The 20,756-nt window shown below is 39.6% G+C and overlaps 1 protein-coding gene across 4 annotated transcripts in view; it reads right to left on the reverse strand.

Moving 5' to 3' along the window:
• Positions 1 to 20,756, reverse strand: part of DGKI (diacylglycerol kinase iota) — a 215,083-nt gene that overhangs the window by 95,484 nt on the left and 98,843 nt on the right. For 2 of the 4 annotated variants that reach the window (XM_030481043.1, XM_030481045.1), the window contains exons 7-16: positions 20,055 to 20,126; positions 19,411 to 19,527; positions 13,419 to 13,514; positions 13,044 to 13,118; positions 11,770 to 11,865; positions 9,926 to 10,008; positions 8,782 to 8,842; positions 5,181 to 5,294; positions 4,486 to 4,623; positions 3,339 to 3,417 (exon numbers count right to left, since the gene is read on the reverse strand). In XM_030481043.1, coding sequence (XP_030336903.1) covers positions 3,339 to 3,417; positions 4,486 to 4,623; positions 5,181 to 5,294; positions 8,782 to 8,842; positions 9,926 to 10,008; positions 11,770 to 11,865; positions 13,044 to 13,118; positions 13,419 to 13,514; positions 19,411 to 19,527; positions 20,055 to 20,126 — 931 coding nt within the window. The remainder of the gene's footprint in view (positions 1 to 3,338; positions 3,418 to 4,485; positions 4,624 to 5,180; positions 5,295 to 8,781; positions 8,843 to 9,925; positions 10,009 to 11,769; positions 11,866 to 13,043; positions 13,119 to 13,418; positions 13,515 to 19,410; positions 19,528 to 20,054; positions 20,127 to 20,756) is intronic. The other 2 variants (XM_030481044.1, XM_030481042.1) reach the window with 2 other exon arrangements.

Below are 20,756 nucleotides of genomic sequence, written 5' to 3' on the forward strand. Positions count from 1 at the left end.
CAACTATCAGATGTTTTCTCCTTGAGTAAATACTTATAGGCAGTGATTAAATCGCCTCTTAGCCTTCTTTCCGATAAGCTAAATGGAGCTCCTTTAATCTTCCAGTATAAGGTGCATTTCCCAGAATACAGTTCAGTCTTGTTCCTTTCTTGGAAACCGCTTTCCTAGTCTGTGCATGCAGAGATTTCAGAAACAGTCCTTCTGACACCATATTCAGTAGTAGTACCAACCACTTGCACTTGCTTAGTGAAACTATTCTCTAGCAAAAACTATTCTCTAGTTTTTACTATTCTCTAGTGAAAACATCTGACTATCAAGATAGTTCTTCCGGTTAAAATATTACACTGGTGTGAACACTTCCAAATTACTACTCTCAAATGATCACTTGGAACAATGTTTCTAGTTTTGCTTGAAGCCACTACATCTCACACTATGAGGCTCCATTCTGTAAGAGTTACATTGTGTTTCTTGTTTGATTGTTTACCCAGCTACTGTATCATCCATTTGCTTGGGCATGGGTGAGCCTGGAACACAGTCAGAGTCACCTCTTCTTCAAACGATCAATTTAACTTCATAAGTAAATCTCATCTCACTCACTGAGCTGACAGCTCTTTACAAAAAGTCTCAACACCCCATACTAAGAGGCAGGATGCTCCTGAAGGCTCAGTGCTGCACATTCTCTGATGTGGCTATCCCTGATGGCTCTGGGCAGCAGCCACAAGAGAACTGGCTTTTACATGGAAAAATACAACAAATACTGACTGGAACCAAAGCCCCAGTTTAGAATAAAAAAGGAGCCTTTCTGAGGTTAGGGACTCAGCAGTCCTTCAATACACTGAGTTTTACTTCTGGCATAGCAGATGAGCATGAGTAGGGAGGAAGGAGTCTTTCTGTGATGTGGAATAGAGCTTAAAGTTGATCAGACTGCAACTTTAATTGTAGAAGTAAATCACCGACTGCATATCCAAGGCTCACTCCATCCTCATCATTCTCAAGCCATCCAGGGATTAGGAAATGAAACATGTTAGACTGTGGGTGTGTGTAAGGGAGTAGGTGTCCTGCAAATGAACAGTCCTGTGTGCCAAGGGATCAAACAGCATATCAACAGGGATAAAGTAAATTCCATCTCTCTTGCTCCACCAAAGCATAGGGATAACACGGGATGAAACTGGAAAGAGTTTCTACCCAGAACACTTCCTGAAGAAGCAGAGCTAAGTACGTTAGGCTGAGACCCAACCCTCAACACACAATCTGATTAGTCACAAGAAAAGTGTAAAGGTTGTCATGGAAAAGGCCACATTAATGTACAGGTTCCTCGGAGGTATCACAATCGCTGCTTATTCCAAATACAATTGACCAATCTCTATTGCATAAAGCGCCATGACAGGCTGAGAGTTGAATTTCATTTAATTTGGTTTGGTGGGGCAGTGGGGGCATGGTGTTTGTTTGGTTTAATACTATATGTGATTACAACAGCTCCACATAAGCAACTGCATACAACCGCTTATCTTAATGGACCAAGTGCTACAGCTGTGAAAGTGCTTTAAGTTTTGCTGAAGTTTCCCTGGATTGTCGTAAATTGTAAATGAGATCAGAAGCTATTTTGCACTGCTTAATTCATAGAATCACAGAGTAGTTTTGTTTGGAAGTGACCTTTAAAAGTCATCTAGTCGCCTGCAGTGAGCAGAAATATCTTCAACTAGATCAGGTTGCTCAAAGGCCTGTCCAACCTGACTTTGAATGTTGGCAGGGATGGGATATCTACCACCTCTCTGGGCAACCTGTGCCAGTATTTCACTACACTCATCACAAAAAAAATTCTTCCTTGTATCTAGTCTGAATATACCTTCTTTTATTTTAAAGCCATTACCCCACGTCCTATCACAACAGGCCTGACTAAAAAGACTGTCCCCATCTTTCTTACAAACCCCCTTTTAGTATAGAAAAGCCACAATAAGGTCTCCCCAGAGCCTTCCTTTCTCCAGGCTGAACAACCCCAATTCTACATGAAAAACCATAAAACCCGCACACCAGCAACACCTTCAAGGCTATAAGCTTTTCTCTCCTAAAATACATAGAACTCACTTTGTATACTTTAGTATTCGAGAAGGTTAGAAAGACCAGCAGTAATGACTTGTAAGAGCAGACACTAGGGCTATGAAAAGCTCCTGGCCACACATACCCACTCACAGAAACATAGCTTGCTCCGCCAAGTATTTTTTTACCCATGTAAATGTTTAAAACACTGGCATCTCTGGAGTAACATCTATTCTTTATAGGGCTCCATAAGTTCATTATTAAGTAATGTCTCCATTAAGTGAGAAAGTAGCCATGCATTTCATCTATACAGTATTTTCACAGTCACATTAGCAATGCATAGTGATATGCATTCATAAGGAAATGCATACAGCTGTCACCATTTCATTCCTGTGCCCTTTTGTGGCCCCTCATTATGATTCTTAAAGCTTGAAGCAGTCTTAAACATTATAAAATATGCATTAGCTCATTCCATCATATATCCTGCTCATTATTTAGCATTGCATTAGAATGCTGTTTTTTCATCTTGAAATGACACTGACAGTATGAAAGTGAAGATAAGAGGGGCTGATTCGAAAAAATACCTGCATATGAAGCTGAAATAACCAAAAGCTGAACACAGGCAATTGAACAGGGTCTGTTTATATAAGAATGCTTGCCTGAACTATAGTTCCCATCAGTCCAAAGCCCACCTGTTAAGCCACATTTGGATCTGTTTGGGGTGATACAACTGCCGTCAGCAAGGGGACAAAAAAGATGCTACAACAGCTCAAATTCCTGACAGTTTTGTGGACATTAAAACCTTTCACTCGCATAGACACATTTTGGGTCTGTACCAAATCTAATGATCTTATGCTGTACTCATACATGGGTAACAGCTGTTCAGTTTGAGAACACAATTATCCTCCTGCTACTACCTAGCAGATTTTCTCCTCCCTCCACCTCCACACTTGCACCTGACTTACATTTGTTTTTCTTTCTGCTCTTACTCTGACACTTCTGCATCAGCATAAACTTCTTTTATAACTGTACTTGGTATATATAATTTTGAAGAGCTCCCCTTTTATCCCTTTTGCTCCAGTGAATGTTATTTTTCCTTGTACTTTTTTTCATTTTAAAAACATGAAGTCCCTTGGAAACTCATGGTACAATCACTTCCTTCCTAGTTGTATGTACCTTAGGTTTTTATGTTCCACGTTTCCTTCTGAATTACAAAACAAGATGTTAAATTGAACCCCATTTGTAATTCATAAAATAAATGCCCATTCCCAAGGCTAAGGAAATAAGAAAGTTTCTATTACCTCTAGATTCATGGAACTCCAGTGTAACATGTGCATCAAATCCAAGGCTGAAGTAATTATTGAAGACACTGAGAGGAAGCTGTAATCAGATAATAAAAAGATATACAAAAATAACATGAATTAATCATTCTGTAACACACCAGGAATTAACTACTTTAAACCTGGCATCTCATGAAAACCTATGAAGAAGAAAGTGGAATATATCAGGAAAACATATGCAGAAGTTTGCTCTGAAGGTTAGTAATGGCTTGTGGAAGAGGATCACATACAGAAGCCCAAAGAACACAAACATATCTACAGTGTTTTATGGTCATATATGTATCTTTGTAAACACATCAAAGGATTTCTTATGTTGTCATTGACATTTCCCATAATGCTGTTCCACTTAACATGTCAATACAAAGGTTTTCGTAATTGCTGGCACTTCAAACTCAGCATGGTGAATGAAACTCAAAATGTGCTTTTCCTGCTCCCATATAACCAGGAGCAACACAAGTCCCAGACAAGAAGCCCTAATTCTATTCAGGATGCATGAGGCAGGGAAGCACACATCTGGCCTCTTCATCATTACACGTGCCCAGCAGGGCTGCACAGAGAGAACAGTAGCATCTGATAGATAAGCTGGAAATTACAACTTAAGAGGAAAATGGTTCACAGAATCATATTTTATGATCCTGACACTTTCAACAACTCTAGTCCAAATTACACATTACTATAAATGTGATCACCAGACAATTTTCCCAATCTTCAGCCATCAAGATACACTAGTGGAATAAAATTTTACATTCTGTTTTTAGTTTTGTCTAATTTAGAGATGGATGATAGTCACAGAGTTGCATCTCCTGCCACCCCAGGTAAACCAGAGAAAAAACAAGGACCTTTCAGATAAAATGCTGGGGATTTTTTTCCAGGATTTAGTTCTTGAGATAAATGCTCAATGCCTGGGAGCTTAAAACAACAAATAGATGGCTGATATACACTATATTTTGCCTGCCTCTGGAAGCACTGACACATGAGAACTGCAAAAGAAGAGATGCAACTAGAGAATTAAAAAGTTTTAGAGCTTCCCCACCCATGCAGCTTACAGTGTAACCCAAAGATGCTCTTAAGAATCCTACAACCTCTGTGGGAAAAAGAAGGTGCTAACCTTACGTGCCCCATCCTCCAGCTCATCCTGTGGCAAATCAGGGTTGCGCTCAACCTGAAGATTCCAGCGGTCCAGCTGGACAATGGTCCCATCTTCTACATGGCACAGGATCTTGGACACTGGCTCATCTGTATAACCCTAACAGCAGAGTATCAGCCATGGATAGTGAAAGCAAAGAAAGCCACTCACCAATTACTTCCCTCCTTTCACACAGGCCTAAAACACCAGATCAAATGTTCCTAAGAATACCTCAAAATATTGCTGAATTTTGATATACCAGGCATTTTAACAAGCTGTTGCTGAGGTACACAAGTCTTGGGCAGGCAAAGTAAAGTTATAAGGAGAGGAACTCAAAGCGTACTTGCCATGCCTGGAATAACTCCAGTGCTGCAGTCAAGGATAAATATAGAGAAATAAAATGTAAACTATACTTCAATTGGAAGCCTGCATATCCTCCTCATTACTTGGCCTGAAAGACAGATACATCTATGTACACTTTCATTACAATAAATATATCATTAGTAATTCAAGATCCCAGACTGGAAATTGAACCAAACCATTGTGCTTAAATCAAGCAGATCCTGGACACAGCCCTGCCTGCTGTTTTAGCCAAAATGAAGTTCCAGCCTACACAACTAAACCAGAGCAGCAAGTTCATAACCCATATATAAAGGTACATCCCAGTTAGCGCTTACCCCACCCCAGTTGAGAGTGCGGGCAAGGTCGTTCCCAGTGCCAAGTGGAAGGACAGCCACAGGAGGCGGGGGGCTGAGTTGCAGCTCATCGAGGATGGAGAGGATCCAGCCCACCTATAAAATGGGAAATGCAGAGAACCGTTAGTCAGGAAGATTAAAAGGGGTGGAAGGAAAAAAAAAAAAAAAAGAGAGAGACATATTTTGATGGTACCTCCGTTGCACAGCTGATCAACTAAAAAAAAAGGGGAAGGGAAAAATTACAATACCTGAAATTTAAGTCTACAACTGCCTCATCTGAGATTTCACCTTTTGGAGAAAGGTACAGCAGTTTTCATGAAGCTCCTGTGCAAGCAGAAGCAATGGGAGGTAGCCGTCTTTAACAGCACACAGAGATACCGAGGAAAGGGAGTACATAAGTTGCCTTTCTTTAAGGAGGAAATGAAAACACACAGACTTATACCTAGTATCATAAGGCTGCCTAAATACTGCTCTGAAAAATATTGTATGTAAAAATGAGTGAAGGATAATATGGAGAATTAAAGATAATTTTTTAAATTGCCATTATGCTAAAGAAAACTAAACCTTTGACAAGTGTTATGAAAGAAAATGCGAGGCACACTAAAATGGCATGGTATCACAGAACATGTCCTGGAACAGAGGGTCCAAACGAAGTCAGGCATGGACCTGCCCACAAGTGTCCCATTCCCCAGACAATAGATCTTACTGATGAATTATTTCACTCAGGGCCAAGTATTTTTAATATATATATATATTCTTGCCATATGTATGTACCCATATATATAAGACCAAAAGGCTGGAATAAAAGAGAAAATCTAATCCTTAAGGTTGAAGGCTTTGGATTGGAACAATGAATCTGGCTCTTTTGTTATCTTAAGCTATTAGTTATTTTAGAGAGCTGTTTCTCTCTCCTGACCCTATTCTGAACTACACAAAACTTTCAAACAGAAATCTAGCCAGAAGGAACAAATTACTGTAAAATATTTTGTTTTCATTAAATTCCAAGAGGGAAAGAATTGCTTCTGAAGATGTTATCAAACCTTTATGACTGAAATTCTTGCTACAAGAAAATAGGACTATTTCATAAATTATTTCTCACCTTTAAAAAACAATTACAATCTGTGAAAGAACCTGTGCTGCATTTTTTAAATAAAGAATTGAGAAAAAAAGAAACATAAAATGGTAAAATCTACTTTTTTTTTCCTGACGCCAGTGTTCAAAGATGCAGTCTCTACTAAAAATTATTTGAAATATGGTTTCAAATAGATTCTTAACCCAAACTGGGATGGCATGGGAGCTTCACAAAAGGCATCCAGCCTAACATGGAGATTGGGAATAACAGCTGGAATTTGAAGGACTTCAGATGGGGTAGCCTGATGAATATAGCAACCACCACCGTATCCATTATTCTAGGATTTATCTTTCTACAAGTCTCTTGATGGAAAAATTTAATGTTGTATAAATAGCATTTATGAGACAGATATTTAATTAGACTTATTGTCTAGTTATTAAAGCATCCATATGAGATGCAATCGCATATTAGAGCTCATTGTCATCTGAATTACAACTCATGAACTTGGATATCACCAAAAGGTACTTAAGCCTATCACAGGCCCCACATCAGGGCTAAGTAGAGTCCTTAAGGGATTTTCAGAGGTAAGTAATCCTCTACCTTTCAAAATAATAATCTATCCTTCAGTATTAATAATGGGACACAGAATAGTCTCAGCAACTTCACTGGGGCCAGGACTTCTCGAAGAGTCCTTTGTCATTAGATCTTTGTCATTGCCACTGACTTAATCCATACATCTGTGTGTGCCTCAGCCTCCCACTGGTACAGGTATCATTACAATACCTACCATTTCTGTAAATGCTCTTAACTGATAAATAGAAAATTCGAATTACTAATTTGTAAGTACAATATTGCTAGTTAACATGAGGTCATTTCTAAACTTTGCACATTAGTTTTCAATCACAGATGACATAAACTATCATTTCCCTGTAAACAGAAAGTTCCTGACTGATGTGAAAGCAAAGCTTTTCACTTACGCCCTGGAAAGGAACAGCAAGCGGCTATGATGGAAAAGTTACAATAAGTTACAATAAGTTCTGGTTCACCTCAATAATGCAAGGTAACATCTGGTCTCATTGAATATTCATTAAGTCCATTTGAGCCAGATTTTTTATTTCTAGATGTAATGGCTTTGGGAATAACTAGATATTAATTTGCTTCAAACTGAGCTGCAGCAAAGGCAACAGTGGATTGCTGCTCATACTAATGAGAAGGTGCTGCCACCTGTCGTTCGCACTGCTGAAAGGGAAAACAGGATAGTCAGACTCAGTGTAGTTGCATTCATTTCTATTTTCTTATTTTTGGGATGAAATTTTTTTCCTATTAAAATATTGGCTTCCTCAGATGGAAGAAAAAGACTTTCAGAAACAGACTGAAACACTTTTTCGCCGCTTATGTCTCCTGCTAAAGCAATGTTTTTGCATCTTTCTCAAGGAAAGTTCACAATTTAGTAACATCTTATTTTCCCAGGTACCGGAAAGACAGTAGTGTCACCATGGGGGTCTTTATTCACTCTTGCAGAGGAAATAGTGGTATGAATAACCCCTACAGCCGGGGGTTTAAAAGAACCCACAGAAGCTGAGCAGAAAGTTCCCCCAGCAATTCAAGCAGTGATGGGTTAAGGGTAGGGATTCAGCTCTCTACAAACAACAAAAAAATCCTCCCTTTGACCCAAACATCTACATATAGCCATCCTGGCCAGTCATTACACCTTACAAACAGCGATGCATTTTCCTTACCATACTTACTGTTACACCTGTTATCAAATGCATGTTTGGGGAAATGAGCTTCGCAGAGATTAAAGGCCAGTTTTCAACTGCATTTGAGTACTCGGTGGCACAGACTGAGATTTACAGTATCCCTAAGTACTGCAAAGAGTAATATGTTGTAATAACTCCGTTACCACTCATGGCCTTCAGACCCTGCCTCCAACTGAAGGTGACTAAACACTTTGAAGATCTGACCCTATTTGCTTATCCAAGAACACATAGGAATTCAGTAGCAAAGAAAAATACCGAATCTGGATCTTTCAGATCCCAGGCTAGTAGTATGACCACTGCAATATTTTTCCTCACAGATGCTTTGTAAAGAGAGTGGGAAAACTTCCTTTCTTTAGGTACAGAGGATTATTTGACTGTACTTGGGCATCATGGAGACAATAACAGGAAGGACCAGAAATTAAGACTCAGTGCTTCCAGACACTGACTTAACCTGCTAGACCCTCAGATCTGTGTAAATAGTGAGAGAAAGCCAGCAAAGTTAGTCTTTATTTTTTTAAGCTGTACCAAATCTTTATGCATAAGCAGATAGGACTTTGGACATTAGGATCTGGTCCCTTCACTACACAGGTCAGGCCACGCAACAAATTGAAAAAGAAAAAAAAGTAGATTTCACAAGCGTATGTTCTCTGGCTCTGCAGGCATCACAAGGTGGGAAACCCACAACTGCAAAAGGCAAGGAATTTAATCACTTGGCTGATGACCACGGGGCTGCCAGGCGCTGGCCACCTACCGTCCCATCCCCGCCGCAGGCCAGAATCCGCAGGTTTGGCACTTTTCTGTACAGCTCCAGCCTAGCCAAGGGAAGGAAGGGGGGGGAAAGGGAAAAAAGTCAGAACCATAAGGCAGGCACTTTCTATGCATTTTGTGGAGTGACACTTTGTGTGGAGTGACACTTTGTACATTTTCAAATATTCTTTGCTAAGGATGTGGGTGGAAGCAGAAAAATAATAATAAAAACAAATAAACAAAAACACCCTTAGCATTAGAAAAAGCCTTGGCAGTGAGGAGACATCAGCAGGCAGCATCAGCCCCAACCCAACCTGAGCCCTGTGGCTCACTTCATATCTTCTACACACACACAAAACCACTAAGACGTGAAATGGGGCCCTCCTCCATGGTTATACAGCACATCCTGAGAAGTATTGGATCAGTTTAGGATGTTCCCATGCTAAACCTGAACTGCTACATTCTCATGTTCCCTCTGGAGATGCCAACATCTTTAATTTTTCTTATCCTAGAGCAAACAAATACAGATATTGAGGTTTTTAAACAAAAAATAGTGTTCCTTATCAGGATTTGCCCAACCACCATTTCTGAAGCATATAGAACATGGCAACTGCTTCAACTAGTAATTTTGGGGGGGGGGGGGTGTTTTTTATTTTAACACCAGAGAAGGCAAGTACATCTAACAGAGTTCTTTCTCTGGATAGCTGATCTAAGATACCAATGGGAGAGCCAAAACAACACTCTTGGAAGATATACACTCCTTCAGTTGCTTGAAAGACAGGCATAATGAAACACCTTCTAATGGAGGTGGCACATTCAAATGTAGAGAGCTGAGTGACCACAGAACCTAATCCTCCTTTAATTCTATTACACAGCTCTGAGAACTCTACGTGTACCTTAAAACTTCTATACATCATGAAAGGATCAGTAGTGGAGGTGTTTCTGCAATAATAAAAAACTTGGGAGTCTTGAATAGCAAATAGTTGGACTTCTCACAGAAGCCACCACTGCAGCCCTCCCCCCCAGTACCAAAACCTGGATGCATAAAACTCATACACAGTCTACTAATCTACCTAAGCTAGACCTTTGTCTGCTCTTCTGATTAGGAAAGAGTTATGGTCCGCAGCACTGAAGGCTTAAGAACTTACGCATCTCTTGGCCCTTCCTGAGAGAGATCAAAGACCTGGCGTGGATTTAAATACCACATAAACATTTGGAGAACCTTCGTGCCCTGGGAAGAGAGAAAAATCAAAGGAATGGAAATTGTGAATAGTTTAATGATTATTAGAAATAACAATGTTCATTATTCACTATATTTTTATAGCTTTTCTTTTTTCCATGCTTTATAAAGCAACCATAACCCAAGAAAATAACAAACTAGAAAGAGCCATAAAAGATGACCGCTCTATAAAATAGCAGCCCACCAATCTGAGTAGGGTGCACATGCCTACATAGGAACTAAATTTAACAACACGGATCACTAATGGTTCACAAGAACGAGTATTTGGATTCAGACCAAGGTTCAGTTCTCACAGCAACCTTTTCTCCTGCCTCTCACCAACTGCAACAAAAAGAAACCTCTGTAATCCCACACCACCCGTAGCCATCCATGGCAGCAAGATGTTGAACAAGCTTGGGGCAACACTGAACAGTGTCCTGCCCAACATCCAAGCAATGAGGCTGCTTTGACCTCCACCATGACCACCATACTGTTATGAATACTCATAACTGTACCCCTTTACCATTTAGTGAAGCAGGAGGCGAGTACTCTATGGGGCTACAGCTGCCCCAATGCTCCCTCGGCTCAGTGTAATGTGAACAGCCCATCACCTAAGGATATAATTCCTGGTTTCTCCAACTCTTAGGTTCATATTCCAGACATTCAATTTCCTTCCTTCATGTTCTGCCCAGACACAAAGTGGCAGGATCTCGTACTAGCAGAAGAGGGCTAAGAATCCTATGAGGGTTCAGACACGGCCTGGGAGGTGCCAGTCAGGAATTTTCAATAGCCCCCCCTCCAGAAGGATGGTGCTTCTATCCAACACCTTCCCCTAAGTGGAGAACCAAGAATAGCAGTCAAAGTGCCTAGGAAAAGGTATAAGAACAGAGAAAATAAATGTGATGTTTGCTGTACGTATTTTCCCAGCCTCAACTATTTGCAGTTCAGGACTTTAGGAACCTTCAGGGTTTTCCCTTCCAAAGCTCTCCTTCAGTCCATCTAAATGTTTAGCACACATCATATCCTATTGCAAGGAGTTTTTGCAGCTGAACTACACACTTTGAGAAGGACCAACTGTTTTCTTTGGTTTGAATCAGAGTCTTCACATTTTCATTTGATATCCTCCCTAATTCTTCTAACAGAGGAGAAAGTGAGCAGTGGCTATGCTAACCTCCATGCTCTTCAGGCATTTGTTGGACCTTGCATCAATCTTTTCAATTAGAAGGCTCTGTTTATCAAAAAGTACTCAGATTATTTAAAATTCAAAAAGTGACAGAACTAAGCTGCAAAACAGTCACTTGGGTAAGGTTTAATTCCAAGAACTCTAAGAAAGAAGTCTTCTGCGTGTTAGTTACTGAAACTTGGTTCTCTGTGGTACAAGAGCAGTAATGATCTTTTTTAAATGCTGTAGGAACATGTCATTTCACATTCATTAACTTCACAAGGCTTTCCTAGTAAAATTAAACCACTTTTTGGATAAAAGTCTGACACTTCATTGGCAATCTAAATTTTCTGTGGAAAGTTTAAGTCTTCTGAAAACCTCTGAACTACCATTTTAGATTCCTTTCAACAATCTGAAGATAGGAATGCAACTGCTCAAATACTCTAGTATCCATTCCATCTACCCATAATCAGAAAGGGCATTAAACAACAAGGACCTCTTCTGAAGACTGCAGAGTTTTTCCTATCTGACTGACCAAAAACTGGTCTCATTTGCAAAAACACTGTTGTTAAATCAAAACTTTGTGACCTGGATCCAGGTGATGTTCTTACCTGATTCCCTCCACTTTTTGGATTGACAAAGACCAGCAGTGGCTTCATGAGCGGAGAGGAGATAGGCTTTATCACAAATGGCCGACCTTTGTTATCCTGAGAAACAGAACCAAGCAACAGCTTTAGTACAAGCTATGAATGTTTCCCTGACATAACACATGCAGGAGACCTAACTGAGCTCTAACAAAGCTACCTCTGTACAAAGGTACTGGAAATAGTACAGCCATGTTAATGTGGTGCTCAGCTGGGACTAATTTATCCAGCTGGGACAGCTGAGTAAGAAAACAAAAGGGGGAAAATATCCCTTCAGGCCAGCCCAAAACTATTTTAAAATTTTACATAATGTTATTTCAAAAAGCACCCCAATAATTCATACAGCCCTAACGTGTCAGACAGATAAAGTGCTATTTCTAATGCGAAAAATATTCCAGTGGAAAATAGAATAAGCTACTTATTTCATTAATTCCAAGTAACAGACAGGTTCTATCAGCATTTATCTGCAGATGGTCTGCTCTTGAATTCTTGGCCTTGCTGCCCTCCCATCTTTGAACAAATGCCACATGAAATGTCAATGAGAAAACTATTTGCCTCCCTATCCTGCGGGACACAAGAGAGCCCAGTAGTGAGGGCTCTCTCCTGGCATGTGGCAGACACAGATTTAAGATTCTGGTCTGCAGTTCTCCCATGATCCAAGCGAGAACCTTAACCAGAGAGCTCTGTCTATACAGAGGTGAGCCTCCCTCCACCTCTCCCGTGAGGCTGTTCATCTGTATAACTAATCCACTAGGCAGTTTCTGGAAACAAAGTCTTCTATAAGCTACAGGGTAAATCAAACCATCATATCATTCATCTGTTTTCTCCCCCTCTTCGACTCAATGCCAATTTTCACACAAACAGAATATTTCCAATATGAGATCTGCTGGGGCAGACACCCTCAAACTGGACCAGACCCTTGCATTGGTGCACTCACCATGGATTTCATAATCCCAGTTTCACACCCCTGCTCTGCCTACTGGAAACCCAGGGTCTGAGCTGAGTCTCTTACATCCCAAGAGAATGCTGTTTCATTAGGCTGCTGGTCCTTCTGGACTCTGAGATACTGTTTCTTGAAAATTCTCATACAAGTTTTACCAAAACTGATCTCTCTCATGACTAATCCAACTGTGTAGATTTTTCCAGTGAGAAAAAACTGTATTAAAAAAATTAAACTTGAACATCTGCACTTTGGCATTTAAACAAAAGGAGCCTGATTTCCAAAGCACTTGAATACCTACTTCATTGCCTCTTTTGCTGGCTTTCCTTTTAAAAGATGTTCTCTTCTTTCGCCGCGTTGAAGTCTTTAATGAGTTCTACATCAAAAGAAAAAAGAATACATGAAAAGCAAAACAAAATTTAGAAGACAGGCCCAGACAGAGCCCCTTTATGAAGCTCTTCCATGCATGTCCACTTGGAGAATGATAAGAGTATCTGGCACATGCTCGAGATTTAAGTTACATGCGCTGCATGCTTCACACTTCCACACCACCGTTTATGGAGAAAGCCACACACGGAGACCAGACTGGTGCTTTGGAACTGGAAACTTTCCCACGCTGTGAGGGGGGAAAAAGATCAGATGCTCCCATAGACTCACATGACACCACATGTTGTACCTGCCAACCCTCCCAATAGGGGTAGGAGACGCCCGTTTCCCCTTCGGGGCTCCAGTCTCCTGCCCAATCAGGCTCGTCTCCTGGTATGGAGACCACCTGCATAAAGATGTAATAAAAAACATGATAAATGAGATATTTTTCATGTTTTTTTTCAGGAAAGAAAACAACAAGTTTTAGCTCTGGCAACCACTATGACTCAACATAACATAGGCCACCATGGCGTATGATGCTGGCACTCTGGACTCAGTTCCAGCCTATCAAGAAACTTGTGTAATCATCTGCTAAGGAACAAACTGAGTTGTTAACATTTAAGGAGTTGGGTGAGGGAGGTGTTTGTGGGGGTTTTGTTTGTTTTGTTTTCAAATAACCATATCACTTAACTACACGGGCAGTGGAAGGTGGGGGGAGACACACAGACCATAAAACTGCTTGTATTTTTGCAGAACCTATTAAAATAGAACTTGTATCAAAGCTATTCTCCAGGCTGGCAATAGCCTGCTCAATGATACTGAACCAGAATGTGCTCTGATGTGATAAAAACAGTCTGAAGAGGGTAATTTTAATCTTATTTTTTAATTATTTTAATTCAGTAACTCAAGTCATACCTACAGGAAATCTTAACCCTTTCTATATGATTGAAATTTTGAATTATAGGAAACACTGTAAATAATTTCTCAGTATTTCAACTTCTAGTCTAGACATCACCAGAAAATAAAGTAACACAGGGAATTAGAAGAAAGTTTATTGATTTTTTTATTTCCTGGCTTCAAGAGGGGAAGCAAGATCCACTCAGCTCATCCAAAAGTTCATTTCTGTCCTGAGCTTATTCAAAAGTATACCACTAATGAAAAGAATCGATGACCAGAGATGACCAAATCTGTAAGCAGTGACATCTGTCCTTAATCCTGCTTGCTAACCAACATTAACAAGAATAGCTTCTATATTCTGTTTAACACATAAGAACCACTTTCAGAATTTCAAGACTTCAATACAACACACCACATACGGAAGTTAATGTTTCTTTATCTCTGAGAAGTTAAGAAAAAAAAACAGCTATCTAGCTTAAATACCTAAAGGCACTGTCCTTTTTTACCCAAAGAAAAGCCTGATGCAGAGCGCAAGGTCCCATGCTTTTTGTCACCTTACAAAATTCCTTGTGGACCAGGATACAGTCAGGCCTTGTTGCTTACTGAAACTACTGAAGACAAGATAGCTTGCAGAGCAATTACACAACATTTGCCCTTTTATACCATATTTTGAGAAAACACCTAAAGAAGTATTCGTATTCTTCTCTATCCAGATACAAAGCGATCTTGAAAGCATGATAAACCACAAAGACTGCACTGATTATGCAAGTGCATTGACAATATCATCTGCTCAATCTGTCATTGGCCTACCTCAGTAATCTGATTGTCTGTAGACAGAAGTCTTTATGTCAATAGAAACACTGGGACATTACACTCAAAGCTGCCTCCTGTGGGTGTCTTAGCCTAGTTCCTCAGCTATTCTCTGGTGAAGGATTCTCCCTGGAGTGGGGTGAAACACAGGACAAAGAGGCAGATCTAGTCTATCTACAAGTCTTGCCAGCAGTCTGCTGAAAGGTCATGGGCATATGAAGCCTTTTCCCTGTGCTCCAGTCTCTCCAGGTAAAATTCAAAACACTGACCCTGTTGGTAAAGTGCAGTGAATTTTGCTGGAAAACATTAGCCTGTAGCTCCAGTTAGGTATCATACTAGGCGAATACTTAACTCTACCTCTGGAAAAAGGACTGTATTTGTTATTCTATTTCCACAATGGATGCACCTAAACCCAGTGAAGTTCTTCTGGAAGGGGCAAAGGCAGATCAGTAAAATCCTGACTAATTTTAAAGAATAGAAAATGTTTAAATGGAGTCATCATTAAATCCCATTATGACATATCTTTTCTCTTGCCTATGACTGGCGCAGGAAGAGGCATACAGCTATATTAGAGAAACAGTTTTAGTCTAAGCTTTCATTCATTATTATACCAATCTTAATTTCCACACTCAAAATGGCACTAATATATGCTATGTCACAACTGTGTTATTTCACCTTTTTTTTTTTTTAAACCATGCAACTTTTAACCTAGTGTTAAGAGAACCTAAAGCTTTGCTACAATGATTGCAACTGCATGTCCATAGCAGATGAAAGGTGAAAAAACCTGTTTAAAATGTATGCAGGTTCTCTTGCAAACATGCAGAAGAATAACAGCCAGGAGTAATCATCAGCCTTTGCACACTGAAGAAATAAATGCATACTACCTTGTCCACATAACAAGGTGATGAGTATTTTATGAACGTAAAACGTTATTCAGCAAAGTACCTGATAGCGAAGCATACCTTTAAATGGGCACCATATGCAAATCCTAACTTGCCTCTAGAGAGGAAACCTCTCCTTTGTGGATGTCAGTTTGGCCATCTTCGAAAAAAGATTTTTGGAATTATTGAATGGTCAGCATAGTTATCAGCAAGCTTAGCTAGATGAACAGAATTGAAGTCCTTGTATGGTGTTGGGTGGCATGAGGGCCACAGACTACCTCAAGCAAATCCAACGGACCCTTTCAGCCTTTTCCTTTACAAAAATTCAGCCTTCATTTTCAAAGGTTTTCAGCATGCTGGGCTTCACATGACTTCAAATAACAAACAGCCTCTGAGAAGGTCAATCTTGACCATCTTCTGGTTGTTCACAAACCACCTTTGAACAAGCCAGCTGTACTAAGCAATTGATACAATAAAGAAATAAACCTGGAAATATAAATATTCACTAGCACTTTTTCAACATCCTCAAAAGAGAAGAAGAAGAAAACACCATGCTTACCTTGAAGAGAAAAACTTGGACTTTTACAGTTACTGCCTTTGCCTTCCCAAAGAGAAGGCAGGCTGAACCAGTAAGTACATCAGCCAGATCCTCTTTATTATTGTTTAATAATCACTTTTCTCCTACAGTGCAAGCATATAGCAAGTCCATTCCCAGACCTAACACCTTTTGGGCTACCAAACCTCACCTTAAAAAAAATACCACCAGTCAACAGGTGTGACCTGCTTTCGTGAACTAGGAGATGGAATTGATTTGAACCCCAGGAAACTAGAACTGGTATCAAAGTGCTGCTAATGCAGTACAGAAACATTGGAAATCAGTAAAGAAGTTACAGAAGTGGCTCACAATACGGATGATATGGAAGAGGTATTGGGAGTTTTCCATTCATGTAAATGGCTCATTATACACAGGGCTACCACCAATTCCAAGCCTATTTGAACCATTCTGATTATTCATCTTGCAATCAATTGCTTGCAAGAAGCAAAAGCTCCCCATTTAGAATATAGGTCATCAGCAGAGATTTGTCCTTAACCAATTACAGCATGATGCTTCTCTATCACAATGTTGCTGGTAATCAGAGGGGGAGTGTGCTCTTCGTTCAAGTCCAATATTTGAAAGGTAGTGAGCCACATTGTATAAAATAAGCATGGAAACCCATTTTTGTAGCAATAAAAAGAAAAAAAAAATTAAAAATCAGGGCAAGGTTTTGCTACAAAAAGCCATCTTATTTGCTTAAAAGAAACAACCAACAAACAGGATGAAGGCACCACTAAAATCAATTTCATATGAGTAGGGAATTCAGTCCAGGAGTTGCCTGTGACTGATGTAAGTAGTTAATTAGAGCTGAGGAAATATTTTATAATTAAATGCTATTAGCCAGATTTATTCCAATTGTGGAATATATGAAAAACAGATTGCTGCTTGCACATTTATTTACTATCTGAATTTACAAAAATTAGTGAATATTGTGTTTGTATTCTGTGGATTGAATGCAGTGAATATTTCATAGTGTTTACCAAATGTTCATACAGGGTGAAGAGGGTCATAATACACAGAAGGAGAGCTGGCCAGAAACAGCAGGAGAGGAGAAAATATTTCCTAAAAAAATAATAAATAAGTAAACAAGACTTCTGCCAAAAATCTGAAAACACATCTGAAAGATGTATCAGTTTTTTCTACAGCAATAAGGATGCATTCCCCAGAACTAATATCGCAATGGGTACTGTTAATAAGTTTCATGGCAATATGCCCATTGTCTGTGCTAAATACCATTTTGATTTATCTAATGCTTCAATTACTCAGGATAAGGTTTTTGCATGCTACTGACCATGAATTTCAAGGACTTGAGATGTGATGAAGAGGGAATATTAGATTGAAGTACTTCCTTCTCTGCTTATGACTCAGGCACACAATTCTAACAGATATATTATTTTAGTGTCGCATTTTAAACCTTTATTTAAAAGCATTTTTCCCATGGATCATAATTAACTAGATCAGATTTATTTTCTTATTTGAACTTCTGTGCAAAAATAATGGACAAGAAAGAAAACTTTCTGAAAATATTATAAGGAAGGTACTCTGCTTTGGCCAAGTGCCAAATCAAAAGAAAATTACAAGAGTCAAAATTTTTCTTTTTTTTTTTTTTTCCCCCCTAAAAATTAAATTGAACTTAAATTTAAAAGATCTAAGAAAGGCTACTATTAGTAAGGTCAGACATGACTACACCTATCAGATACCACACAGGTGTTGAAAATTAGCCAAGGAGATTAAGTCCCTGCCAAGAACTCACACAGGTGCTCCAACAACAGAGGAAAAAAGATTTCTCTGGAGGAGGCTGGGGTAAAACTAACAAAGAAAGAAGAGTGTGGGGAATAAATACAAATGCTAAATAAACCTGTTTTCTCAGAGTGGAGGTGTCTAGAAATCTTGCCTACTATTTCTGGGCCTAAAGAAGAAATAGTGGTCTTTTCAGTCAACTTTTTGATTATTCTATATATATGCTTTCACTTACTCTCTCTCCTCCCCCCCTCATCTTTAATATCCAGCTTGTTAGAAATGCTACTTATGCACAAATCTGACAGCCATATCCCTAGACTAGAAATAAAAACTGAGCAGTGTCACCACTTAAGACCTTTTTCCAGTTTCAAGGGACTGATTTTGTTGTAATGCCTTACCTACAGCCTGAACTTCTCAGCTTCTTGTTGACAACCAGGACACGGAGCCAGAAAGCCCTGCGTCACTTCCCAAGGATGGACACACTGACATTAAGAACCACACAACACTACTCTATAAAACCAGCATTCCTGTCAGTGGAGGAAAATTACAAGAAAGCATAAGTGGGAAAGTTTAATATCCTAGACACTTCATTTCAGAAATAAAAAAAAAGATTTGTTTCAGTGCTTCTGAAATAAAACTTTTACCAGCATTTCTGACTCCCTGTTCAGTGTTTGTTTCTTTCAGTTCAGTCTGAAGTGAAAACAGACTTCCAAAGGGGAAAAAAAAAAATAAAATATAATACTTCTTGCATGATGTGAATCCTGTTTTAATTTTTGGCCAGCTCTCTTTTGGATCCCTATTGTGTTCACCAGTGAATTATCTTCTCCAAGATATATCACATCCATTGCAAAAGCTTTGAAGTCTAATGCTCATTACCTGCAACTAAATGAGCATATGGGCTTACTGCTGACTTTCAGCAAGCACTGATGTAAATAAGACATGATTGTTTAAATGTCCATTGATGGCAAATTCAGAGGGATGCCAGTTCAGCCACAGCCAATTCTTACTGCAGTTCAAGTCAATGTTTGTGAACAGGTTTTCCCTGTATTTGCTCAGCTCTATTTAATGAAACATGCTTGACTGCCTACAACACAGGGGATTTTATTGCAATATGCTCACTGAACTCACAGTTACAGGAATAAATCTGAGCTGGATTTGCTCAGAACAAAAGTCATATTTGTTGCTAATCATCCCAAACAGGGAAATCTACTGAAGGGCTGAATGGAGGGGCAGGAGGATACAGGTTCATAATCACCATGGATGTATGCTGGGTTTCAGGGTTGAACAAGCATGCCTTAGTTAAGGATTACCGAGCAGCGAAGCCAGGTTGGCCCTGCACAGCCATACAGCTTCAGAAACAGACATCAGCATGCAGTTACCTGAGGTTTCTTCACCTTAATGATCCAGGTTGGAGGCACAATGACAGCAGCGTGAGCCCCCAGGGAACATGGCTCCTCAATGTGATGTAGCATGAAACAGGTGACTTTGTTATGAAACTGGAAGAGGAGAAAAGAGTAGAGTGGATAAGAAGGCCAGGAAAGATAAAGAGGAAACATGGAGAGAAAGAAGAGGGTGATGGCACAAAAACTAGAGGAATGTTCCCAACTCTACCGTCTTCAAGCCCTGCAAACCACGGAGTTTTAGGAACATATAACTGAAGATCATCTTCCCTAAAGGCATCTTCCCATACCTTCTTACAAAAAATCACTCCTACTTAAATACAGATCAAAGATTGAAGACCACAAGCTAGTCTAACGCAGCTGTATGCATTAAAAGCCCTTCGGCTGTCTGAGCTAACAGTGGCAGGGTGCCGATGGAGGTAACCAGCAACTATGTTGCTCAGCAAGACTCTTCTTGTGTCAGCCAGGTGGTGTTATGGTGTCTTTGAGGGAAAGAAACAGAAACAGCAAAACTGGGGGTGATACACAGAGAGGGAACCCTGAGAGCCATGAAAAACAAAATTACTTGCAGTGTGGCCACTCAGTGAAGCTGCTACCAGTCTCCCTGAGTATTGTTCACTTACCGCCAGCTTGCACCAGGAACAACTGATGGCCACAATCTCTTTACTATGGAAGGAGAATTTCTGCTGAAAGCCCTAGAGTAAGCAGGAAAAAAAAGGATTAAATTCCTCTGACAACAAGAAAATTCACATCTTTAGCTCTTGACAGGTGAGTGTGCCAGGCTAAATCCATTCATCAGTCAGATACATTGGTTCATCCTCAAAGCTCTTAACCACCAAACGGATTTCTGGGGGATAAACGATGACAGGATTCATAGAGAAGGCTCTTCAACTGGTGCATTTTCACACTTTTAAAAACACTTCTCCAAAATTTTATGCTGCTTCTTAGATTTTACAGTTAAAAACAATGGAAGAAGAAATAGAGTACGAATGCCTATTGTAATGGATTTATACAGACCTGACATTCAGATTTTCTGTTGAACAAAACATTCTCTCACTGCAGTCTTGTTTTCTCTAAATACAAACAAGAATTTGGTTTTGTTGGTGCGTTTTGGGATGCTTTTTTTGTTTGGGTTTTTTTTTTTTAAATACAGAGTGGAATCAAATAGAATGTCTGTGTGGAAACGTTCTGATTGGGGAATTAAGTTTATTGTTTTACTGAGCTGACTCAGACCAAAATCTTTTTAGTAAGTTCCAAAAAACCAAGATGGCCCAATTCAGATCAAACAGATAAAAGAAAATACTTCTTTATAGTTTTAAAAAGAA

This window comes from Strigops habroptila, chromosome 3, assembly GCF_004027225.2.
Source record: "Strigops habroptila isolate Jane chromosome 3, bStrHab1.2.pri, whole genome shotgun sequence".
Classification (NCBI taxonomy): Eukaryota; Metazoa; Chordata; class Aves; order Psittaciformes; family Psittacidae; genus Strigops; species Strigops habroptila.